Raw genomic sequence first — 26907 nt, forward strand, 5'->3', positions numbered from 1 at the left:
TCGCAGACGGGTAACACACAAACACACACACACCCCAACAACACCAATGGGTCAAAAACCACGCCAACGAGGCGTGCCACCATTCCACGCCACGGCGACCAACCTCGTGGCCGTACCCCGCGCAACACGCTTTGACGCGCCCCCCCACCCACAATCAAAATGCACACATACATCACAGCCGTCCACACAAACAACAACAACAACAACAATTCCGCCCTTCCCGCAAAAGGCAAGTTGGTGGCCCTGAAAAGGGCCGTTTCGCCGCTCTCGCAACGGAGGAGCCTTCTCCATCCTTCCTTCCATTCCAGAGCCACCTCCTTACTTGGAGCTCGTGTACTTGGTCACCGCCTTCGTGCCCTCGCTCACGGCGTGCTTGGCCAGCTCGCCAGGCAGCAACAGCCGCACAGCGGTCTGGATCTCGCGGGACGTGATGGTCGAGCGCTTGTTGTAGTGCGCCAGGCGAGAAGCCTCGGCCGCAATGCGCTCGAAAATGTCGTTCACGAAGCTGTTCATGATGCTCATCGCCTTCGACGAGATGCCCGTGTCAGGGTGCACCTGCTTCAGCACCTTGTAGATGTAGATGGCATAGCTCTCCTTCCTCTTGCGCTTCTTCTTCTTGTCGCCCTTCGAAATGTTCTTCTGCGCCTTGCCAGCCTTCTTGGCGGCCTTCCCGCTAGTCTTGGGCGGCATCTCCAACCAACGTACGGCAGCAGCAACACCAGTAGCAAGCGCTCCGCTCTAGTCAGCGTCTCCCCACACAGTGGCACCCGCCGCCAGCCGCCGCCGCACCTTTACCAGCTCGCCCTGTTGCGGCCGCCGACCAATGGGGCGCGCGCGCAACCGGCCGCCGCACCCGAGCCCATAAAGCACCCCCACCCCGGCTGCGCCGGCACGCACTCCGCTGCTCGACTCGCTGCCGCTCGCACCGGTCGTTTTCGTTTCCGTTTCGTGTGCACCGTCGCTAGCCCATCGCCATGTCCGGACGCGGAAAGGGAGGCAAAGTCAAGGGCAAGTCAAAGTCCCGCTCAAGCAGGGCTGGGCTCCAGTTCCCGGTCGGCAGAATCCACCGCCTCCTGCGCAAGGGAAACTACGCAGAGCGCGTCGGCGCCGGGGCGCCCGTCTACCTCGCCGCCGTCATGGAGTACCTCGCGGCTGAGGTGCTCGAGCTGGCCGGAAACGCGGCCCGCGACAACAAGAAGACGCGCATCATCCCGCGCCACCTGCAGCTTGCCATCCGCAACGACGAGGAGCTCAACAAGCTCCTGTCGGGCGTCACCATCGCACAGGGTGGTGTCCTGCCCAACATCCAGGCCGTCCTGCTGCCAAAGAAGACCGAGAAGAAGGCCTAAAGGAGGCCAGGCAATCGCAGCGCCGCGTGCTCCCCTGCACGCAACGCGCTTTGCCGGCTCGGCCCACAACAATCGGCCCTTTTCAGGGCCACCACACAAACCTACGTCCAAAGCAAAATTTCAGTCGTCCTCGCCGCACCTTGTTTTGTTTTAACTTTGCACTGTCACAGCACAGCCGCCGCCGGCGCACGTCCGCCATCTTGTCGTCCACACAGCCCGTGTGGCCCAACACACACACACACGCACACATTTTGCACCGTCGCAGTCGCCTTCCAAACCGACAACGGCAGCAATAATGACCATTGTTAAAGGGAGGCGTGTCGACACACCGCCCTCCACTCCCGCGCGCAACGGCCGTCGACACGAACGAAACAGCTGATCCGGCCGCCTATGCCCACACGCCTTGCCTCGGAAACCCCAACGCCGCCGCAAACAAACACACAGAGACAAACCACGCAAGCAAATAATCACCGCCTCTCGCACAACAACACACAGCCCGCCCGCCATCTCCGTCGCGATCGATACAAAGACACACAAACGAAGCAGCTCCACACACAGCCAGCCACATGACACGTTTCCTTTCCTTCTCCCCTCCCAGTCACATCACGTCGCTCAAACGGAAAGAAAGAAACAAACAAACAAACAACACAGCGCGCACACACGCAGCAACAACACAGACTCTTTCGCACTTTTCAACTTCCGAACAGTGTGGTGGCCCTGAAAAGGGCCGTTTTCTAGTCTCTCCCACCCACAAGCACGGCCGCGGGAAGGCCAGCGCCCGCTGCGACGCAGCCTAACCGCCGAAACCGTACAGGGTGCGCCCCTGCCTCTTCAGGGCGTACACCACGTCCATGGCCGTCACAGTCTTGCGCTTGGCGTGCTCAGTGTACGTCACCGCGTCGCGGATCACGTTCTCCAGGAACACCTTCAGCACCCCGCGGGTCTCCTCGTAGATCAGACCAGAGATGCGCTTCACGCCGCCCCTGCGAGCCAGGCGGCGGATGGCGGGCTTCGTGATGCCCTGGATGTTGTCGCGCAACACCTTGCGGTGCCGCTTGGCGCCACCCTTGCCGAGCCCCTTTCCTCCCTTGCCGCGGCCTGTCATCCTTCCTTCCTCGGGCAAAGCAAAACGTGCACAAACAGCAGCTGCAGCGGCTGGCGAGTCGGCTACGGTCTGCGCCCAGCGCGCCCGCCGCCCCCCTATATAGACTCTGGCCCGCCCTCCCCCCACCACGCGCAACCGAGGGCATATAAGCGCAGCACGGAGGCGCGCGGGCCCGTTGTCAAGGCAGCACCGGACGCCGCGCCGCACCTAACCTCCACGCACGCCGCTCCGCTACCGCTACCGCTACCGCCATGGCCCGCACAAAGCAAACGGCCCGCAAGTCCACCGGCGGAAAGGCGCCGCGCAAACAGCTCGCCACCAAGGCGGCGAGGAAGAGCGCGCCCGCCACCGGAGGCGTCAAGAAGCCCCACCGCTACAGGCCGGGCACCGTCGCCCTGCGAGAAATCAGGCGCTACCAGAAGAGCACAGAGCTGCTCATCCGCAAGCTGCCATTCCAGCGCCTAGTGCGCGAGATCGCCCAGGACTTCAAGACCGACCTGCGCTTCCAGAGCTCCGCAGTCATGGCCCTGCAGGAGGCCAGCGAGGCCTACCTCGTCGGCCTCTTCGAAGACACCAACCTGTGCGCAATCCACGCCAAGCGCGTCACCATCATGCCCAAGGACATCCAGCTCGCGCGCCGCATCCGCGGCGAGCGCGCCTAAACCGCGCCGCGGCACCGCACCGCACAAACAAAAACGGCCCTTTTCAGGGCCACTAACATCTCTCCGTCGCGAGCAAACTTTGTCGGTCGCCTGCCTCTCGCCCCGCAACCCAAAAACAAAAACCACCACTTCCCGTCCGTCCGCCACACCCGCTCACTCTGCCTGCCTGCTAGCAGCGCGCAACAATCACACATCATCCCTCCCCGGCGCTCAAAGCGCACAATACCCAACGGCCGACGTCACACCGCACGGGTGGCTGGCCGGCCGCCGCTTTCGTTTCGAAAACAAAAAAAACCCGCACTCCACTCCGACGGCCAACGGCCAGGCAGGCGCGCTCGCTCGCTCTACACGCCACCGAAATCCCCGCCGACTCCTTCCGCATCTCAACGTGCCCCCCCGTTGCAAAACATAACACACACACACACAAAGGAACAAAACAAAGACCAGACACGACTCGACAAGACAGACATCCGAGAAGAACGAACGCAGGCAAGCCAACCAACGTATTCAAACAAAACAACGTGACAGAAAACCAACCGTCGGCCGCCGCCACAAAACAAACACGGCGACAATCAACCACGACAACAACAACAACAACAACACCGCTTACCGCTACCGCCGCCCACACCCGCCACCGACCCCCGCAATCCAACCACCACGGCACGCAAACAGCATCCCCACGGGCATACAGAAACGCCAGACAGACACCCACACCAAACGCAACACGACAATCAAAACCTTCCCCGACGTGCTTTGATGGCCCTGAGAAGGGCCGTTTTGGGCCGCGCGTCTCTTGCGCGCCACTAGACGACGACGGGGGGTGGGGACGACGGAGTCAAGCGCCAAACCCTTCCTTTCCCATCTCTTTCTCCTCTACTCTACTTCTTCTTCTTGGGCGAAGCCTTCGCCTTAGACGGCGTCGTCGCCTTCTTCGGGCGCGGCGCCTTCGGCTTCTTCGTCGGAACCTTGGCGGCCTTCTTCGCCTTCGACGGCGACTTGGCCTTGGCCGGCTTGGCCGCAGCCGCCTTCTTCGCACCCGCGGGAGCGGCCGACGCCGCAGACGCCTTCTTGGCGGCGCCCGCCTTCCGACCGGTCGCCGCCTTCACGCCACCAGCCTTCTTTGCGCCGGCCGCACGGGCGCCCTTCTTCTCCTTGCTGGCCGGAGCGGCGCGCTTCTTCTTGGCACCGCCAGCACGAGCCTTGCCGCCCTCGGCCGCCCCCCCGCCGCCGGCGCCGGCAAGCTTGAACGAGCCGGACGCGCCCTTCCCCTTCGTCTGCACCAGCTCGCCCGCCACGACGGCCGACTTGAGGTACTTCTTGATAAACGGCGCCAGCTTCTCCGCGTCCAGCTTGTAGTGCGCGGCTATGTACTTCTTGATCGCCTGCAGCGACGACCCGCCGCGCTCCTTCAGACTCTTGATGGCGGCCGTCACCATCTCAGAGGTGCGCGGGTGCGCAGGCTTGGCGCGCGGCTTCTTCGCAGACGACGCAGACTTGGCCTTCTTCGTAGTGCCGGTGGCGGCGGGTGCCGCAGCAGTCTCGTTCGTAGCCGCCTGATCTGCCATTTCGACGACGCGCGTAACACACAGCGAGAGCGAGCGGGACGGCAGGCACGCAAGCACAAGAGCAGAGAATCACAAGGCCCAGCCAGTGTCGCGGGCGGGCGCGGACGGCCGAGAGAGCGGCCGCCACTCTGCGCGCCGCCGCGCCGCGCCTCCCGCGCTTGCTACCGCCCAACGTCCGACAGCCTGTGCGGAGCAGCCCCAAACCTGCGCCACAACCGCCCGCGCCTTTCAAACCACCGAGGATGGGGCTACACACAGCCACACCACAGTCGCCAACCAGTCGCCACGGCAGCGCCGCAAACCACGGCCAAACTGCAGCTACCGCGCGCTACAGCCTGGGTCGGCCCGCCGAGAATCGCCGCCCCCGCCCAAATGCCGCCCCCACAGCCCCAGCCGACGACCCGCCACAATGGCCAAACCTTCGGCAAAACTCCCACACCGTCGCCGCGGCAGCCCGGCCAGCGCGGCCGGCGCCACAGCCACACAAGCCGAGGCGTGCGGCGATGACGGCCGTGCAAACGCGCCTCCGCCGCCCCATCGCCTTCCGTCGCCCTCCCGCCGTTTCCCGATCGGCCCGCAGCCGTCGGGCCACATCGCGCGCCGTCCTCCTCCTCTCGCCCGCCAACATTCACAGCCGTTTCTCAACAATTGCCCGCCGCAAACGGACGCCGCCTGCGCAACAGGCGCCGCCGCCCCTCGCCGCTTCCGACCCAACCCCTCGACCGAGGCAAACCGCAATCCGAATCTACAGACCAACCCAATCTGCCGTCAAGCACACACGACAGCCGACCTTACACGTTACGCGTTACACATTACGTTTACACGTCTACGTTAGGTTAGGTTAGGTGGACGTGGGTTAGGTTAAGGGGACTTGGGTTAGGTTAAGCGTCAAACTTAGGTTAAGCATTCAAACACGTCAGGCGTCAGAGGTTAGGTTAGGTTAGGTTAGGTTAGGTTAGGTTAGGTTAGGTTAGGTTACACGTTAGGTTAAGGGGTCAGTGCTAGGTTAAGAAGCGTCAAACGTAGGTTACAAAAGCGTTCAAACGTGAGGCGTGAGCCGGACAGCTTACCTTACGTAGACGTTAGGGGCTCACAGGCTGAGCTCACCTCGCCACACCACACGTTAGGTTCGGTTCGGTTCGCTCGGCTCAGCGTAAAGCGCCGAGGTCAGGGTTACGTTCGTTCACCTTCGGGCGCCACACTTTCGGTTGAAAGGTCGCGACGGGACGACGTCGGCAGGCACGCCGCAAACGAACAAAAACGTACAGACGACGTCGGAAACCGCCGACAGACGGGGGAGCAGCACGACCACGACCACGACCAGACACCGAGCGCGAACGAGACACACGCGAACCACCCCCACCGGCCAAAGGGCACCACACAACAACCCAGAGCACCACGTGTCGACACCAGAGCAACCCGCCGCTCACGCGACATGGCTGGCACCGAAGGGCAACCGCCCGCAACTGCGCTTTCCGCGCCGGCCCGGATGCACGTCGTGCTACAACAACACCACTACCGTACACAGCCGCTGTTCACAACATCACTATCAATGGCGCGCCCGCGGCTCGCCGCCGTCGCAGTCGCAGCCCCAACGCCAGCACTTTTGCACCACCATTCACACGCACCGCAACACAGCTCGCCGACACAGCCGAACAAAACAAACACCACACAACAACAGCAACAACGCCGCCGCCTCTACTTGTGCCGGCGACCCACCCCGCCGATGGCGCACCTCTCGCCAGCCGGCAATCGACACACACGCACCCACCCACCGGGGCCCAGTGCAAAAAAAAAAAAAAAAAAACACACAAAAACAAAAAAACCAAACAACACAAACGACACGGGAAGCGCACACCGCCACTTCGCGCGCACGCCACCAACCAGTCGTCGTCTCAAAATAACAAACACAAACAAAATAAACTAACAACTAGGGCAACACAAAACAAAAACGCCTCGCACGAACCGCCCACAAAAAGGACAAGCACACGCACAGCCTCTGCTGACGACCACGACGCAGCGGCACGCTGCTCCTGTCCCGCGCCCCGCGCCCCACTCGATTCACAACTCACGCGACACCGTCAACGACGGGCTCGCTTCCCGCAACCTACCACCTTTCCGCCACGACGCACAGCCCCAGCCCCACCCGACGACGCCCGTGGCAACGACTGCACTTTCACCACCGCCTCCCCCTTCCCCCCCAAAACACACACACACACACACACACAGCCAGCCAAAAACGCACTCGCGACCCACACATGCACGTGCATCGGCACACGCCAACCAGTCAACGTCGACAACCACACGCAAGGCTCGAAACGAAACCGGCGTCCTTCCACGTTGCCATCAAGCTACGCGACACAAGACACAAGGAACCAACACAACAGCCGGCCCCACTAATTCCCACTCTCACGCCGCAAAAAGCACACCGAAACCGCCAAACGCACGCACATTCCCCTTCGCACTGACACCACCGACCGGCTCGCTACCACACACCTCTCGGCAGCCGTTTCACGCCAATTCGCCACACCGCCCACACAGTCGACAAGCGCCCGCCCTGTACGGCACACGCAACGACGCAGCGCAGCAAAGGGCGCCCGCAACACATACCTCTCCGCCGCCCGACGCGCCAACCGCCACACCACACCGCCAGCCACTCGCAAATTGTGCACTGCCACCAGCCACACGTCCAACACGCCGCGCCGCCTCCGGCCACCCGCCAGGGGGCGCTCACGTCCGCGACAACAGCGCGGCCCGCCGGGCCGGGCCGAACCGAACCGAGCCGCCGCTGCTCTGCACTCGGCACGGCCACACCCTGCTGCAGACCGGGCTCGTCCCTCTGTACGCGTCTGCCTGCGCATCAACACAACACGACCTTTTTTTTTTTTTTCCTCTCTACCGCCATCCCTTCTTCTCGCGTTTTACTCGTTGTTGCAGCAGCGGCGCACACCTACACATCCACAGCCCCAGCCGAGCCGGCCTCACCTCAGGGCCCGCCGCCAGCGTCTCCTCCTCGGGCACAGGTGCGGTGCTGTGGCCGCCCATCCAACCGCATTGCTGGCCGTCCAGCCACCAGGCGTTCCCACTGCCGCGAGCCACGCCGCGCACCGACCCTGCTGCAGAAAACGAAGCATAGCCAGAGACCGACCGATACACAAAGCAAGCCGTCGCCTCGCCTCTTGTCCTTCCTGCCTTCCTTCCGCCCCCGCCCTTCTCACACCACCGCCTCTCCACTTTCGCCCCCCCCCCCTCCTTTTTTTTCTTCTTTCTTTCTTTCTTTGGCCCTCTCTCCTTCCCGCCATGGCGGTTACGGCACCGCCTGCAGCGGCAGATTTTTTGCGCCCACACGCCTACTCCTACCACCATTAACCTTGCCCTGCCCTGCCCATCAACGTCGCAGTCGAACCGACGCTTGCCAACACACTGCCCACGTTCCTTTCTCTTTTCGGCCTACGCCCATTACGCGCCGCCGCCACAGCACCTTCCCTTCCCACAACACACCGACGTCATCACACGCACCCAAAACAGGGGCCACGACCGTGTTCCTCGCCCACTCCCATCCCGCACGGTACGCACATTCCCAACTACTACCGCGCACCCTCCCTTTCCACTCTGTGTGTCTCTGTGTCTGTGTCCTGTCCGCGCGTGACGCCTCTCAACATCCGCCGTCCCCCGTCCCGTTTTCGCCCCCATGCCGTCGTCGCGCCGCCTCCTCCCCGTCCACCGCCGCCCCTGTCCGCCCCGCACCACACCATACACCGCTGCTTGTCCCGGCCGTTGCCACCAAAGGCGCCGACCGCAAACGCGCCACGCCGCAGCCCCCGTGCGTCTCGCGCTCGCTTGCATCTCCGTGCCGACGCTGCCTCTCTTCCCACTCGCACTCGACCTCGACAACACAGTCTTTGGCTCCGCCACTGCGTGTTCCGGTGGTACGCACGCTGCAACACGTATGTATTCATTACCAGAGCGATGGCGAGGCATGACAGCATCTCTGTCTGACCAGAGAGTTCTTTATCGCTGCTAGTCGGCGCTTGGACCGCGCCAGACGACAGTAGTGGCACGCACCGGGTCGCCAGGAACAGTTGTTATATATATTGTAGCGCGAGTCGGGAGAGGTAGTAGTCGGTCGACAGTAGTAGCGGGTGGACGGTTGTACTGAGCGGGCGTCGGCGGCGTGCTCTGCTCGTCTCGCGACTCTGGTCACGGTTCGGGACGATGTATAGTATATTGTGTTATAATCAAGAGGTGGTGTGACGCTGCATTGCGCAAATCTGATAACGTATGTTCATTGTACTTATTTTGTTCAACAACACAAGCCCCACTATTACTTTTTTTCTAAAGTAACTTTTGTCTCTTAACGAAAAACATTCACTTTTTAAAGACTACTTCCTATGGCATTTCCCTCCAAGGAGTGCAATTAATTACCAGCCAGCACTCATTCATTGCACACAGCTGTGTAAGGGGTATCTACAATCGAGGAGCGGATATAAATGCAATTTTTTGTTTCTTTTTGTTTTTTGTTTTGTGTGTGTGTTGTAACCTCCCAGCAATATTTAAAATAATGGACAATGTTATTTACGGATGCTAATGGACATTGCGCTAATTGTAACCTCGCCCACAATGAGAGGTATTGAAAATGGCAACAACAATGTGCAATTCGCAATCTGACTCAAATATAAAGTCTTCACACAACATTTAAAAAAGTCCGTTCAGTGACAAGAAACTTCAATTAAACCGAAATATCGGTCTTTGGCCCTGTGCAAAACAATCGGAATTAAAGTCTTACCTCCGAATAAATGGATGTCACATTTCTGCTCTGGTTGTTGCGCAGCGCTTGGAGGAACTGCATTGCAAATAATAATATTCTCTTTTTTTGTGATTTTAGTGACATTTTTCTTCAAAGAAGTGGAACGAACTCTTTAGTTCAATAAAAGATTAAATGTTTGAAAAATGCTTTTGAAATAAAAATTATTATTGGGGAACTTGTTGGAGCATAATTACAATAAATACAATTTCTCATTATCTAATGATTATATTAATTAACAGTATACCTTATTCACCATCTTGACCAGTGTTGCCGACCGCCTACATCACACAACCGCACTCGGCTGCTACTACTGACCGACCGCTCTGCATGACGACTATTAGCGTACTGCACGCGACGACTACTGACAGAGTACAGCCCTCAACTACACAGACTGACTGACTGACTGAGAACCGCTCGCAACACTCGCGCAGTCCAGCGCAAACTCTCTGGTCACAGATGCTACAATGTCTCGCCATCGCTACTATGTTACATACGTGTTTCAGTGTCTTTTTCATTGGGGTAACGATCTTTGGCTCTTTTTATTCTGAATACAGGGCCAAAGGTCAACGGCTGCTGCCCTTATACAATTTATCAGGTTTCATTATGTCTGTTGCAATGTTACATACGGTTCACTCTTTCATTAATATTATCGTTGGGTTTGTTTTGTAGGGACGTTAACATTCTGGCACATTTTTATTATCATCGGACTCTCTGCTATTTGTGCAGGGAGGTTATACCTGGGTCCATTTCCATTTCCATTTACATTTTAATATTGATAGACTTTTTGTTTTCTTTTTTGTTTCTTGTTGTTTTTCCTTCTTTTTTTTTGTTGTTTTTTTTCTTTTGTTTTGTTTTTCCCGCTCTCACCACCACCGCCGCATCACGCCTTCCGTTTTCTTGGTTTCTTTTCTGTGCTTCAACATCACCGCGCCCCATTTCCACACCACAGCCATCAGCCTCCAAGACGGGCGGGCGCAGTGTGCCATTTCCGGCGCACAAGCACACCCGTACGGTACTCTCCTCGCCCCCACGCCACCAACAACACAGCGACCACGCGGCTTTCAGGCACGGCACGGCACGGCACGGCACCGGCGAAATGCGCCGCCCCCGCCCCCGCCCCTCCGCGCATCCGTCCGTCTCGCCACGTTCACTGACAGCCGCGTCTGCGGCTACACCACGACAACCACAACACAACACCGCTCCCCTCCCTGGCAACTCACATTGTTTTTCTCCTCCTCTTTTGCACAAACCACAACGCCGAGCACAGGCGCAAGCCACCCACACCGCGCCCCTCCCCGTCCCGTCTTTGGCCGCCGCTCCTCGTTTCCTCGTTTGCCCCCTCCCATCTCCCGAAATGCCATGCCAGCAGCGTTACGCATGCCCCTCCCCTGTCCACACAACACTACCGCCTAACGAACAGCCTTTTCCGGGCCACATGCAGGGCACGCCCACCTCCAAACACTGCCAATTCACGGACGCACGCACGCACACACACACACACACACACACACACACACTCACTTTCTCGACACCTTTCTGTACGGAGGGTGCGTCATCTCGACCGTGACAGAGTGACGGCAACTATCGACGATCCATTTCCCCCCACTGGTAAAACATGTCCACTAACACCTACATACATCATTCAAGTACACAGACAATAGCATACACACAATGGGAGGGCACACGAACATGGACGGCACGGCACTGTCATACACTCTTCCTCAGAACCATATCAACAAACGTTACGTACATCCGGGAAAGCGAAAGCGAAAGCGAAAGCAAAGGCAAAGCCCAATGCAGCCGTCAAAGGTAACGTTCACCACGGCAGACACTTGCAGCCGCGCCGCCGTTAAACGCATTTCAGTGCGGCTCCAATACGCCTCCGACACGGGAACGTTCCGTTGCTCTACGAATGCGTTTCTCCCCTTTTTCCCTTCCTCTCTCTTTTGCCCCCCCCTCCTTGCACTCTTGCCTCATTCCTCACGTTCTGCCCAGACATTCGACCGATCAGAGTCAACCTTTCGTTACCGTTCTCAGCGCGACGGTGTACAACAGTATGACGGGTGTGCCCAAGACTTCGGTTCAGTTGCGTGACGCCGGTCTATCGCGCCGATCGACAGTTACTCAGGGGGCGACGGATCGGACCACGTCACCGACACACAAAACACTTTCAAACAAACAAACAAATACATACCGGATGGACACAGACAAACACGTGTACAGACATTCGCCAAACAAACGACCGGCGCCGCCGCCGCCGCCGCCGTCTAGCGTGCATCTTGAATGACGACATCGGTGTGCGTGCGTCGTACGCAATCAGTCAGACACGGCTATCAAACATCAGAGTCGAATGGTACATCATCGTGCGTGTCGCCGTACACGTACAGTACAATACAACAACAATGCGTCTTAATGGCACGTTCATTTCAACGTCACTCACACACCTCCACGCTGCAGTTACGTCGCACCATTGTCAAACTCGGCGTACAGCAAAGGGAATAGTGGGCGGCAAAAACAAACCAAACAAAAACATTTCACATTTCACCCTCGCCATGTATGATGTGCAAAAAAACAAACCCGCAAACGGCCGTCGTTACGGTGACACAAAAGTCGCCGATCGCACTGTCCCCCCTCGCAGACGGGTAACACACAAACACACACACACCCCAACAACACCAATGGGTCAAAAACCACGCCAACGAGGCGTGCCACCATTCCACGCCACGGCGACCAACCTCGTGGCCGTACCCCGCGCAACACGCTTTGACGCGCCCCCCCACCCACAATCAAAATGCACACATACATCACAGCCGTCCACACAAACAACAACAACAACAACAATTCCGCCCTTCCCGCAAAAGGCAAGTTGGTGGCCCTGAAAAGGGCCGTTTCGCCGCTCTCGCAACGGAGGAGCCTTCTCCATCCTTCCTTCCATTCCAGAGCCACCTCCTTACTTGGAGCTCGTGTACTTGGTCACCGCCTTCGTGCCCTCGCTCACGGCGTGCTTGGCCAGCTCGCCAGGCAGCAACAGCCGCACAGCGGTCTGGATCTCGCGGGACGTGATGGTCGAGCGCTTGTTGTAGTGCGCCAGGCGAGAAGCCTCGGCCGCAATGCGCTCGAAAATGTCGTTCACGAAGCTGTTCATGATGCTCATCGCCTTCGACGAGATGCCCGTGTCAGGGTGCACCTGCTTCAGCACCTTGTAGATGTAGATGGCATAGCTCTCCTTCCTCTTGCGCTTCTTCTTCTTGTCGCCCTTCGAAATGTTCTTCTGCGCCTTGCCAGCCTTCTTGGCGGCCTTCCCGCTAGTCTTGGGCGGCATCTCCAACCAACGTACGGCAGCAGCAACACCAGTAGCAAGCGCTCCGCTCTAGTCAGCGTCTCCCCACACAGTGGCACCCGCCGACCTGATATGTTTGGGGTTTTCTCCCCCTTTGTTAATTGAAGTACCGGCATCCTAATGATGCCCTGACTTTCGAGATGGTACCTTTTGGTTAAGATTGGCTTTTTGTCTGTAACTGTTTGGGGGTGTTCCCCGGGTGTATGAACTGTGTTTGATTAATGATGGTTATGATATGAGTGGATGAAAGTCAGTGTAGCTCGTCATCTGAACTGACGGTGAATGGTAGTGATGGGAGTTCTGTGTGTAGGGAGAATATCTGGTCCCAGGGATCTAATGAGGGGGAAAGGTGAAGAATGAGATGTTTCATAGAATTTCGTTGACTTAATTTTTATGAGATGGTTAAATGCTGGTTGACCTAGCATACCTCTAATTTCCTCGTTACTGGAGAACCAGGGGGCATCTGTGATTATTCTAAACGTCTTATTTTGTATCACTTCTAGTGAGGCCAGGTGTGTGTTTGCCGCCATGCTCCACACCTCCGATCCATAAAGAATAACTGGCAAAATTATTGTTTTCCATATTCGGAGCTTCGCCTCTGTTGATAAGCCCCTGCCCTTAAGAAGGGGATACAGTTGGTAGAGCCGGGCGGAACCTTTGTTTTTGGCCTCTGTTATATGCTGTTTGAACGTGAGATTTTTGTCTATGTTCAGTCCCAGGTATTTTATAACTTTTCTCCATGGGAGTTGTTGTCCATTATGGTGGAGATTTCTGATGGGTCTTGTTATTTTGTGTGTGAAAATTATGGCTTGGCACTTGTCCGGATTTACTTTTACTTTCCACAAGTTACACCAGTGGTCGACTTTGTTGAGGTGCCGCTGGAGGCTACACGTTATACGATTTATGTTACGCCCGCTGTGGTATAGCGCTGTGTCATCAGCGTAGAGCGCTATGTTCCCACCCGGCTCTTTTGGGATATCATTTGTGAACACAAGATAGAGGAGGGGGCCAAGCACAGATCCCTGTGGGACACCTGCTTCTATATTAGCTATTGGACTTTTCGCTCCATCAACTGAAGCGAAAAACCTCCTGTCTGTCAGAAATGAGTGAATCATTTTTAACAGGTGATTGGGGCAATTTAGCTTCGACAGCTTGTAGAGTAGGCCGTCATGCCAGACACGGTCAAACGCCTTCTCTATGTCGAGGAATATGGCTGCTGTGCTGTCTCCATGTTGTTTCTCGGCACAGATGTGCTCCACCAGGCGGATGGCTTGCTGGGTGGTGCTATGGCCAGCACGAAATCCGAATTGTTCCGGGGTAAGGATAGTGTTATCGTTTAGGAATTTAAGTAGGGCGTTTAGGATGAGGATTTCGAGAAGTTTTGATAAGTGATTTAATAGCGAGATAGGACGATAGTTTTGTGGGAATAGATGGTCTTTATTGGGTTTGGGGATTGAGATGATCTTGGCAACCTTCCAGGCTGAAGGGAAATATTGTAGTTTGAGACAGTGGTTGAGGATATTTGATAGATGGGAAATGGCAGGTTGTGGAAGGTGTTTAAGAAGTGGGGGTTTTATAAGGTCAGGACCAGGGGCCTTTGCATTGCCGATCCGCCTGATGTAAGCAGTTATTTCGCGTTCATTTGTGTCTGCGAAGGTGGTGTTAATCCTCTCATTGAGTTTTCGTGCGAGGTGCCTCTCGATTCTCCTCTCTAGCCTCTCTGCTTCTCCCTCGTCGTTCTCTACTATGTTTTCTTGGAACTGGAGTTCGTAGGTGTCTGACATGGCGGCCGCCTTATCTGCAGGGGTGTAAACCAGCCCCTGTTGCCCATGCAGTGGTCTTGTGGCTGTCTGGGGTTGCCGCCTAGCCTTTATGATTCGCCAGAATTGTTCAGGGTTTGATTCGGCTGCCTGCAAGCTATGTTGGTACCTGCTGCACCGGAGCATATGCAGTCTGGTTTTGATTTCACGGGCCATTTGGTCCATTATCCTCCTATCTTGAGGGTAACGGTATGTTTGCCATCGCTTCCTGGTCCGGTTTTTGTCTGTTATCAATTGGGCTAGGTCTGGTGGTAAGTTGGTCCTGCCCCTATTTTGTGTGAGTTTGATAGTTGTTACTTGGGCACAGCTTTTGATGATGTTAGTAAAGTCTGCTGCGGCTTTGTCTATGTCTTCTATCGATGCATATTCCGGTGCTGGGTCTGGTATGTGATGTTCCACTAGTTCTTTATATCGTACCCAGTTTGTGTGGTACGTAGTGTGGATGCTTTCTGTTGGTATGATGTGGTCATTTTCGAATCTTAAGATGACTGGGTTATGGTCAGAGTTCAGCGTGTTTATGACTTCTGTGCTTGTGCCCAGGTCAATATTTTTTAGTAAGAATATGTCCAGCTTGTCTGGCAGATGGCGTGAGTTGTACGGGAAGTGGGTGGGTTCATCTGGGGCTACCACTTGGACTGCTGGGTGGGTATCCAGGTATCTCAGCAGCTGGTTCCCACTTGTATTTCCAGTGCGGCAACCCCATGCCCTGTGCTTGGCATTCAGGTCCCCCCCTACTATGGTCCTGTTGTTCACATTTAGCAAGCTGTCGAGGTCACTGTGATGGAAGCGTTCGTTTGGAGGGTGGTAGGTTGCCACCAGGACAGTTGGGTGTTGGTTTAACATGATTTCTATTGCTGTTGCCTCTGTGTTGATTAGAGGTGGGATGGTGACTTGTCGGTGGCATATCCGGTGTTTTATGAGGACTCCAGTTCCGCCACCAGGTCTGTTAGGACGGTCAGTCCGGATTAGAATGTAATTTTTGACTCGAAATTGTTCATCAGGGGTTAGATGGGTTTCATTTACTAGTGCTACGTCGATGCCGTAATCTTCTAGAAACATTTCCAGTTCGTGTCGGTCGTGGAATACTCCGTCTGCATTCCAGATGGCGATGGTGATGTGTCGTTTTCTATTCGCCATCGGAAAACAGTGGAAGAATGGTGGTGAAAAACATTGATACCTTCGTGAAGGTGTCTGGAGCTGCTAGGATTTGGCTTATTGCTTTTTTCACTTTCGTGAAGAAGTCGGTGGTTAATAATTTCTGGATAAGGTTTATAACCTTCTTGACGAAGTCCCAGGGCTGGTTTTGGTTTGGACTATGCTCCTGGGTATTTCGGTTTTGTTGGATATGTGGTGATTGGTGCTGTGTTGGAGATGCTGTGATCTCGACAGTTCTGATATCTGATTCTGTGTGGGGTGTTGTGGAAGAGATGGGGGCTTGCAGGAGCTGCTGGGATGCTGTTTGTGGTGGTGGAGTTGTTGTGGTGGTTGGTGCCAGTAGTGGCAGGGGAGGTACTTCTGTGGATGTTGCTGCTGGTGATAGCATGGGTGTGGGGAGAGTTGGTGAGTCTGGATTGTTGGCAGGGTTTGTGGGCAGAGGGGGGGTTTTTGTCCTTTTGGGGGAGGGCCGTGAGACCTGGGTGGCAACTGGTTGGTTTGGTGGGGTGGCTGGGCGTCTTTGCGCTGCTGGTAGACGTTGGGGTCGTGGTTGGGCTTCTGGTTTTGTCGCCTTTGCCGGTTGGGGGTTTGTTTTTACCACCTGGGCTAAGGTGCGGTTATCGTTTCTGTGTTCTTTAGGTGGTCCTGTTGTGCAGTCTTGCGGAGGAGGTGGTGAAGTGGTTTGGTTATTAGGGTTTCTTCCCGCGTTTGCGGGTGTTGGTGGCGTGGGGAAGTGCGCTTCCTCCAAGATTGATGGTGGGGGGGGTGGGGGTGGGGCATTTCTGGCTGTGGTCGTGTGTCTCGCTTCCCAGGCCTCGACAAGCTTGATACGTACTGGGCATCCCCCATAGGATGCAGGGTGAGCCCCTCCACAGTTTGCGCAAGTGGCTGGCGTGTCTCTCGATTTTGTGCAGGTGCTCGACAGGTGTGGTCCAGCACACTTCACACACCTTGGGGCCATGTTGCATTGCTGAGCTCCGTGCCTGAAGCGTTGGCAAATGTAGCATTGGGTTGGTCCTGCTGGTTTTTTATAAAGCTCTACTGCGATCGTCATGTGCAGCAGTCTTTGCAGCTTGAAAATCTTTCTGGATTCTGCTGTATTTAGTAAGTTTACTTGGAAGTTCCTGGTCTTCCTGCGTGGGGCAGAGATGACTCTACCTTCTGCATCTATTTCTGTTTGTGGCTGCGCCACCTGGTACACGCCCTGCACCTGAAAGCCGCTTTCTAATAGTGCCTCCTTCACTTCGTCTGGGGTCCAATGTGGGGTTAATCTCTTTATGACCACTTTTAGTGTGTGTTTGGGGTCATCATTATAAGTATAGAATTCTATTTGTCTTTTACGGAATTCCTGCTTTAGGAAATAGAAGTCTTCTGAGTTTGTCGCCTGGTAGACAATACTGTCTCCCTTGTATGTTGTGCTGAGGGCCCCTTTTAGCTTGCCTTGTATCTGGCCGATAAAAGTTGTGTACCCCTTTGTCTCGAAGACTGTAATGGGGGGTATTTTTCTTCCCCTGACTTGTGATGCCTTTGGTATTTGGGTGACTTGTGTGTCTTTCTTTTGCGGTGCAGGCTGGGCAGTGTCCAACTCTCCTTGTTGTGATGTAGTTGGCTCCTGATTCGCTGCATCGCGCCTGCTCGTTTCTTGTGGGATGGTTTTGTGGTTGCCTTTTTGGGCTGGCTCCGCGATGTTTTTGGTTGTAGGCAGTTGTTGCTCTTGCCTCATAAGTGTCACTCTCTTTCCGTTTCGGAGATGGAGGGGAGAATTTGGTTCAATTCCAGGTGTCGAGGAATTGGAGGTGCTGTCAGAGCCAGAAGAGTCGGTGTCTACTATGAGCTTATCTGAGTCAGAGCTGCTGCTCAGTGAAGGTGTATGAATTGGTGAGATTAGTGGGGGATGTGGGGCAGAAGATGATATTGACAGGTTTGTAGGTGGGTCCATTTTGGCCTCCTGATGTTCAAAGTCGTGCGGGCGCTCCATGGAGGGGTAGCCACGATATGAAATGGTTTACTAGTACTTCCCTATATTTCGACAATTTCCGTGCCAATGTATTTTCCCTACACCTGGCAGGCGCGGGATGCCACCACGGGCCTCACAGTCAGGCTGTTTGACTGTGTGGCTCGGCGGGTCCCTGGACTGCAACTTCCCTAACGCCTATGGCACCGAAATTCTCGAAAGATGGTGATTTACAGCCACCTTCTCTAGGCGGGATGTTCTTCTTTTCTTCTCTTCTTCCTATGCCATTCGTCCGAACGAGCGCCCCAGTAGTCTAGAGCTCCGTCCCGTGTCGTACGTGTGCAACACGACTTTTGCTTTTCTCGACACGACAATTTGCTTTTTCAGATAGCACACGCCCGACCACGTCCGGAAACCCAGAAAAACAGCGCGGCTCGATAGCCCTTTTGATCCGGCGAAACACGCCGCTATGGCGCGAGCACGCAAGGCGACGACCAAGCACACGAGAAGCAAGCAACGAGGCGCGCTCTGGACAAAGGCGGCGAGAGCGCGCGGTGGGAATTTCCAGGGCTGGGAGCACAATAGCGGCGCGGAGCACAGGTAGACGCACGTCCGTCCGCTTCGCAGTCCCAACTCGGAATTTGGCTGGCCTGGCACGAAGGCACCCGCCGCCAGCCGCCGCCGCACCTTTACCAGCTCGCCCTGTTGCGGCCGCCGACCAATGGGGCGCGCGCGCAACCGGCCGCCGCACCCGAGCCCATAAAGCACCCCCACCCCGGCTGCGCCGGCACGCACTCCGCTGCTCGACTCGCTGCCGCTCGCACCGGTCGTTTTCGTTTCCGTTTCGTGTGCACCGTCGCTAGCCCATCGCCATGTCCGGACGCGGAAAGGGAGGCAAAGTCAAGGGCAAGTCAAAGTCCCGCTCAAGCAGGGCTGGGCTCCAGTTCCCGGTCGGCAGAATCCACCGCCTCCTGCGCAAGGGAAACTACGCAGAGCGCGTCGGCGCCGGGGCGCCCGTCTACCTCGCCGCCGTCATGGAGTACCTCGCGGCTGAGGTGCTCGAGCTGGCCGGAAACGCGGCCCGCGACAACAAGAAGACGCGCATCATCCCGCGCCACCTGCAGCTTGCCATCCGCAACGACGAGGAGCTCAACAAGCTCCTGTCGGGCGTCACCATCGCACAGGGTGGTGTCCTGCCCAACATCCAGGCCGTCCTGCTGCCAAAGAAGACCGAGAAGAAGGCCTAAAGGAGGCCAGGCAATCGCAGCGCCGCGTGCTCCCCTGCACGCAACGCGCTTTGCCGGCTCGGCCCACAACAATCGGCCCTTTTCAGGGCCACCACACAAACCTACGTCCAAAGCAAAATTTCAGTCGTCCTCGCCGCACCTTGTTTTGTTTTAACTTTGCACTGTCACAGCACAGCCGCCGCCGGCGCACGTCCGCCATCTTGTCGTCCACACAGCCCGTGTGGCCCAACACACACACACACGCACACATTTTGCACCGTCGCAGTCGCCTTCCAAACCGACAACGGCAGCAATAATGACCATTGTTAAAGGGAGGCGTGTCGACACACCGCCCTCCACTCCCGCGCGCAACGGCCGTCGACACGAACGAAACAGCTGATCCGGCCGCCTATGCCCACACGCCTTGCCTCGGAAACCCCAACGCCGCCGCAAACAAACACACAGAGACAAACCACGCAAGCAAATAATCACCGCCTCTCGCACAACAACACACAGCCCGCCCGCCATCTCCGTCGCGATCGATACAAAGACACACAATAACAAACACACAAACGAAGCAGCTCCACACACAGCCAGCCACATGACACGTTTCCTTTCCTTCTCCCCTCCCAGTCACATCACGTCGCTCAAACGGAAAGAAAGAAACAAACAAACAAACAACACAGCGCGCACACACGCAGCAACAACACAGACTCTTTCGCACTTTTCAACTTCCGAACAGTGTGGTGGCCCTGAAAAGGGCCGTTTTCTAGTCTCTCCCACCCACAAGCACGGCCGCGGGAAGGCCAGCGCCCGCTGCGACGCAGCCTAACCGCCGAAACCGTACAGGGTGCGCCCCTGCCTCTTCAGGGCGTACACCACGTCCATGGCCGTCACAGTCTTGCGCTTGGCGTGCTCAGTGTACGTCACCGCGTCGCGGATCACGTTCTCCAGGAACACCTTCAGCACCCCGCGGGTCTCCTCGTAGATCAGACCAGAGATGCGCTTCACGCCGCCCCTGCGAGCCAGGCGGCGGATGGCGGGCTTCGTGATGCCCTGGATGTTGTCGCGCAACACCTTGCGGTGCCGCTTGGCGCCACCCTTGCCGAGCCCCTTTCCTCCCTTGCCGCGGCCTGTCATCCTTCCTTCCTCGGGCAAAGCAAAACGTGCACAAACAGCAGCTGCAGCGGCTGGCGAGTCGGCTACGGTCTGCGCCCAGCGCTAATACTTGGATGGGGCCCCTCCACGCCCGCACCAACGTGGTGACCAACACAAAAGTTCTACTGTCACCTCCGTATGCATGTTAGTTTTGAATCAAGGCGTCACAGGATGCAGGCTGTGATGTTATCCATGCGTCTGGGTAAGGCTACTCATTAACATGGTCCATCAGGAGATAGTAGTGGTCGAAAGCGATCGAAGGGTAGCGGTTGTAAGAGCAGAGGAAAAAAAGTGCCAAGGCCAGCGCCAAGGGAAAAAAAACCTCTGCGACAGTAGGACGGGAAGTAAGAGCAGTAGCGGTTTGCTAGCTGCGACAGAGCATGCAAGGTGAGGGGGGTTAGCGTGAGGTATCGTGCAACGTTACCTATGTACTGCGTGGTCGTTCGCTGGGTCAGTCCGGTGCCGCGGCTGGGCTCCCTCGTTGTCTCCTGGGCCGGCCGCAGTGGCTTACTCCCTGTAACACAAAAGTTCGGCGCGGCAGCGCGGCGACGCCTGCGCGATGAAGACTGCCCTGGCGGTTTTCTTCTTTGCACCTTTCACCTGCGGTGCTGCTGGGGCAACCGCTGGGACAGGCGCGCGAACGTCCTTCTGCGAGGTCGCAGGAGTGTTCGCAGGTACGACTGCACTGAGGCCTTGGGCGAAGACTGCACGCAGTTGCCTCAAGGCCTCTTCCTTCTCTGCAGCCACGGCGGCTGCGAAGGCAGCCCTCTCCACCGCCATTACGGCTTTGAGCGCTGCTGTGGCCTCCTTCACGGCGATGCCGAGCTCGAGGTCACATCTCTTCACGGGAGGGCGAGCTGCGTCCTGGCGGCCCGTTTCCGAGCGGCCGTCCCCGCCCCTGGCAGGTGGATCTGCTGCTGCGCCATCCCTCAGCTGCACCGGGCTGTTCTCCGCCCTACGCCGTTTCCGACGTCGTCTTCTCTTCTGCTGCTGCGTCGGTGCGGCCGCGGCCGCTTCGCCGCCCCCGGCACGGCTGCGGCTAGAGAAAGCCGCGCAACCGCGCCAGCTGGCGACGTGCGGGCCGCCACACCGGACACAAGTCGGCAGAGCGTTGCTGCCGCGGTCGCAGGCGCGGCTGTCGTGCTCACCTGAGCACTTGACGCACCGCGCCGCGTTGCGGCAATACTTCGCAACATGGCCCTCGCCCTGGCACCTGAAGCACTGGGGCTGAGGATCCATGGCGGTCGGGAGAGCTTCCGTCGTAACCGGGAAGCCCAGCAACTTCCGCAAGTCGAAGATGTCGCTCCCGCCGTCGACCGTTTGCACGGTCACGGCATAGAGCGGCGCCCTCTTCCTGTTGGTCCGGTTGTGCAACCTTGCGGCTGCATTACCAAACCCGGCTCGCAGCAGCCCTTCCCGGACCGTTGCCTCGTCACAGCACCAAGGCAACCCCCTGAGGAGTGCCTTAGTCGTCTTCATCCTTCCTACGGAAGGTGCCTTCTCACGCGCCGGCGGCGCGTCGACGATGTGGTCGGCCACTGCGACCTTGATCGCCCTGTGGTCGGCCACGTTTGCGGCTCGAACGCAGATCAGCGAGTCTGTATCAACAGACTCGTAGACCACCTCGTTCCGAGCGCATTTCGTCATGGTGTCGAACAGCGCTGTCCACCCGCCTTTGCACTTGACGTACAAAGGGGGGACAGGCCGCGACTCGTCTTCACAGGAGTTCCTTGCACGGTCGGCAGACTCAGAGAGTCGCACAACCGAAGGACCCTTCGTAGCGGCAGGTTTCCTCTGCGCACCCTTCTTTCCCATGCTGCGAGCGCGCCCGCCGCCCCCCTATATAGACTCTGGCCCGCCCTCCCCCCACCACGCGCAACCGAGGGCATATAAGCGCAGCACGGAGGCGCGCGGGCCCGTTGTCAAGGCAGCACCGGACGCCGCGCCGCACCTAACCTCCACGCACGCCGCTCCGCTACCGCTACCGCTACCGCCATGGCCCGCACAAAGCAAACGGCCCGCAAGTCCACCGGCGGAAAGGCGCCGCGCAAACAGCTCGCCACCAAGGCGGCGAGGAAGAGCGCGCCCGCCACCGGAGGCGTCAAGAAGCCCCACCGCTACAGGCCGGGCACCGTCGCCCTGCGAGAAATCAGGCGCTACCAGAAGAGCACAGAGCTGCTCATCCGCAAGCTGCCATTCCAGCGCCTAGTGCGCGAGATCGCCCAGGACTTCAAGACCGACCTGCGCTTCCAGAGCTCCGCAGTCATGGCCCTGCAGGAGGCCAGCGAGGCCTACCTCGTCGGCCTCTTCGAAGACACCAACCTGTGCGCAATCCACGCCAAGCGCGACGCCAAGCGCGTCACCATCATGCCCAAGGACATCCAGCTCGCGCGCCGCATCCGCGGCGAGCGCGCCTAAACCGCGCCGCGGCACCGCACCGCACAAACAAAAACGGCCCTTTTCAGGGCCACTAACATCTCTCCGTCGCGAGCAAACTTTGTCGGTCGCCTGCCTCTCGCCCCGCAACCCAAAAACAAAAACCACCACTTCCCGTCCGTCCGCCACACCCGCTCACTCTGCCTGCCTGCTAGCAGCGCGCAACAATCACACATCATCCCTCCCCGGCGCTCAAAGCGCACAATACCCAACGGCCGACGTCACACCGCACGGGTGGCTGGCCGGCCGCCGCTTTCGTTTCGAAAACAAAAAAAACCCGCACTCCACTCCGACGGCCAACGGCCAGGCAGGCGCGCTCGCTCGCTCTACACGCCACCGAAATCCCCGCCGACTCCTTCCGCATCTCAACGTGCCCCCCCGTTGCAAAACATAACACACACACACACAAAGGAACAAAACAAAGACCAGACACGACTCGACAAGACAGACATCCGAGAAGAACGAACGCAGGCAAGCCAACCAACGTATTCAAACAAAACAACGTGACAGAAAACCAACCGTCGGCCGCCGCCACAAAACAAACACGGCGACAATCAACCACGACAACAACAACAACAACAACACCGCTTACCGCTACCGCCGCCCACACCCGCCACCGACCCCCGCAATCCAACCACCACGGCACGCAAACAGCATCCCCACGGGCATACAGAAACGCCAGACAGACACCCACACCAAACGCAACACGACAATCAAAACCTTCCCCGACGTGCTTTGATGGCCCTGAGAAGGGCCGTTTTGGGCCGCGCGTCTCTTGCGCGCCACTAGACGACGACGGGGGGTGGGGACGACGGAGTCAAGCGCCAAACCCTTCCTTTCCCATCTCTTTCTCCTCTACTCTACTTCTTCTTCTTGGGCGAAGCCTTCGCCTTAGACGGCGTCGTCGCCTTCTTCGGGCGCGGCGCCTTCGGCTTCTTCGTCGGAACCTTGGCGGCCTTCTTCGCCTTCGACGGCGACTTGGCCTTGGCCGGCTTGGCCGCAGCCGCCTTCTTCGCACCCGCGGGAGCGGCCGACGCCGCAGACGCCTTCTTGGCGGCGCCCGCCTTCCGACCGGTCGCCGCCTTCACGCCACCAGCCTTCTTTGCGCCGGCCGCACGGGCGCCCTTCTTCTCCTTGCTGGCCGGAGCGGCGCGCTTCTTCTTGGCACCGCCAGCACGAGCCTTGCCGCCCTCGGCCGCCCCCCCGCCGCCGGCGCCGGCAAGCTTGAACGAGCCGGACGCGCCCTTCCCCTTCGTCTGCACCAGCTCGCCCGCCACGACGGCCGACTTGAGGTACTTCTTGATAAACGGCGCCAGCTTCTCCGCGTCCAGCTTGTAGTGCGCGGCTATGTACTTCTTGATCGCCTGCAGCGACGACCCGCCGCGCTCCTTCAGACTCTTGATGGCGGCCGTCACCATCTCAGAGGTGCGCGGGTGCGCAGGCTTGGCGCGCGGCTTCTTCGCAGACGACGCAGACTTGGCCTTCTTCGTAGTGCCGGTGGCGGCGGGTGCCGCAGCAGTCTCGTTCGTAGCCGCCTGATCTGCCATTTCGACGACGCGCGTACACACACAGCGAGAGCGAGCGGGACGGCAGGCACGCAAGCACAAGAGCAGAGAATCACAAGGCCCAGCCAGTGTCGCGGGCGGGCGCGGACGGCCGAGAGAGCGGCCGCCACTCTGCGCGCCGCCGCGCCGCGCCTCCCGCGCTTGCTACCGCCCAACGTCCGACAGCCTGTGCGGAGCAGCCCCAAACCTGCGCCACAACCGCCCGCGCCTTTCAAACCACCGAGGATGGGGCTACACACAGCCACACCACAGTCGCCAACCAGTCGCCACGGCAGCGCCGCAAACCACGGCCAAACTGCAGCTACCGCGCGCTACAGCCTGGGTCGGCCCGCCGAGAATCGCCGCCCCCGCCCAAATGCCGCCCCCACAGCCCCAGCCGACGACCCGCCACAATGGCCAAACCTTCGGCAAAACTCCCACACCGTCGCCGCGGCAGCCCGGCCAGCGCGGCCGGCGCCACAGCCACACAAGCCGAGGCGTGCGGCGATGACGGCCGTGCAAACGCGCCTCCGCCGCCCCATCGCCTTCCGTCGCCCTCCCGCCGTTTCCCGATCGGCCCGCAGCCGTCGGGCCACATCGCGCGCCGTCCTCCTCCTCTCGCCCGCCAACATTCACAGCCGTTTCTCAACAATTGCCCGCCGCAAACGGACGCCGCCTGCGCAACAGGCGCCGCCGCCCCTCGCCGCTTCCGACCCAACCCCTCGACCGAGGCAAACCGCAATCCGAATCTACAGACCAACCCAATCTGCCGTCAAGCACACACGACAGCCGACCTTACACGTTACGCGTTACACATTACGTTTACACGTCTACGTTAGGTTAGGTTAGGTGGACGTGGGTTAGGTTAAGGGGACTTGGGTTAGGTTAAGCGTCAAACTTAGGTTAAGCATTCAAACACGTCAGGCGTCAGAGGTTAGGTTAGGTTAGGTTAGGTTAGGTTAGGTTACACGTTAGGTTAAGGGGTCAGTGCTAGGTTAAGAAGCGTCAAACGTAGGTTACAAAAGCGTTCAAACGTGAGGCGTGAGCCGGACAGCTTACCTTACGTAGACGTTAGGGGCTCACAGGCTGAGCTCACCTCGCCACACCACACGTTAGGTTCGGTTCGGTTCGCTCGGCTCAGCGTAAAGCGCCGAGGTCAGGGTTACGTTCGTTCACCTTCGGGCGCCACACTTTCGGTTGAAAGGTCGCGACGGGACGACGTCGGCAGGCACGCCGCAAACGAACAAAAACGTACAGACGACGTCGGAAACCGCCGACAGACGGGGGAGCAGCACGACCACGACCACGACCAGACACCGAGCGCGAACGAGACACACGCGAACCACCCCCACCGGCCAAAGGGCACCACACAACAACCCAGAGCACCACGTGTCGACACCAGAGCAACCCGCCGCTCACGCGACATGGCTGGCACCGAAGGGCAACCGCCCGCAACTGCGCTTTCCGCGCCGGCCCGGATGCACGTCGTGCTACAACAACACCACTACCGTACACAGCCGCTGTTCACAACATCACTATCAATGGCGCGCCCGCGGCTCGCCGCCGTCGCAGTCGCAGCCCCAACGCCAGCACTTTTGCACCACCATTCACACGCACCGCAACACAGCTCGCCGACACAGCCGAACAAAACAAACACCACACAACAACAGCAACAACGCCGCCGCCTCTACTTGTGCCGGCGACCCACCCCGCCGATGGCGCACCTCTCGCCAGCCGGCAATCGACACACACGCACCCACCCACCGGGGCCCAGTGCAAAAAAAAAAAAAAAAAAAACACACAAAAACAAAAAAACCAAACAACACAAACGACACGGGAAGCGCACACCGCCACTTCGCGCGCACGCCACCAACCAGTCGTCGTCTCAAAATAACAAACACAAACAAAATAAACTAACAACTAGGGCAACACAAAACAAAAACGCCTCGCACGAACCGCCCACAAAAAGGACAAGCACACGCACAGCCTCTGCTGACGACCACGACGCAGCGGCACGCTGCTCCTGTCCCGCGCCCCGCGCCCCACTCGATTCACAACTCACGCGACACCGTCAACGACGGGCTCGCTTCCCGCAACCTACCACCTTTCCGCCACGACGCACAGCCCCAGCCCCACCCGACGACGCCCGTGGCAACGACTGCACTTTCACCACCGCCTCCCCCTTCCCCCCCAAAACACACACACACACACACACACAGCCAGCCAAAAACGCACTCGCGACCCACACATGCACGTGCATCGGCACACGCCAACCAGTCAACGTCGACAACCACACGCAAGGCTCGAAACGAAACCGGCGTCCTTCCACGTTGCCATCAAGCTACGCGACACAAGACACAAGGAACCAACACAACAGCCGGCCCCACTAATTCCCACTCTCACGCCGCAAAAAGCACACCGAAACCGCCAAACGCACGCACATTCCCCTTCGCACTGACACCACCGACCGGCTCGCTACCACACACCTCTCGGCAGCCGTTTCACGCCAATTCGCCACACCGCCCACACAGTCGACAAGCGCCCGCCCTGTACGGCACACGCAACGACGCAGCGCAGCAAAGGGCGCCCGCAACACATACCTCTCCGCCGCCCGACGCGCCAACCGCCACACCACACCGCCAGCCACTCGCAAATTGTGCACTGCCACCAGCCACACGTCCAACACGCCGCGCCGCCTCCGGCCACCCGCCAGGGGGCGCTCACGTCCGCGACAACAGCGCGGCCCGCCGGGCCGGGCCGAACCGAACCGAGCCGCCGCTGCTCTG

At 58.3% G+C, this 26907-nt stretch overlaps 1 protein-coding gene across 1 annotated transcript; it reads right to left on the minus strand.

The window, feature by feature from the left end:
• Nucleotides 1–23452: 23452 nt before the first annotated feature.
• LOC124580594 (histone H1-like) lies at nucleotides 23453–24055 on the minus strand (the record flags this gene model as incomplete). Its single annotated transcript, XM_047131266.1, has 1 exon — nucleotides 23453–24055. A coding segment is annotated over one exon (603 nt), but the record flags the coding sequence as incomplete, so codon positions are not given.
• Nucleotides 24056–26907: the final 2852 nt, after the last annotated feature.

Source organism: Schistocerca americana, unplaced genomic scaffold (genome assembly GCF_021461395.2).
Source record: "Schistocerca americana isolate TAMUIC-IGC-003095 unplaced genomic scaffold, iqSchAmer2.1 HiC_scaffold_335, whole genome shotgun sequence".
NCBI classification, from domain to species: Eukaryota; Metazoa; Arthropoda; class Insecta; order Orthoptera; family Acrididae; genus Schistocerca; species Schistocerca americana.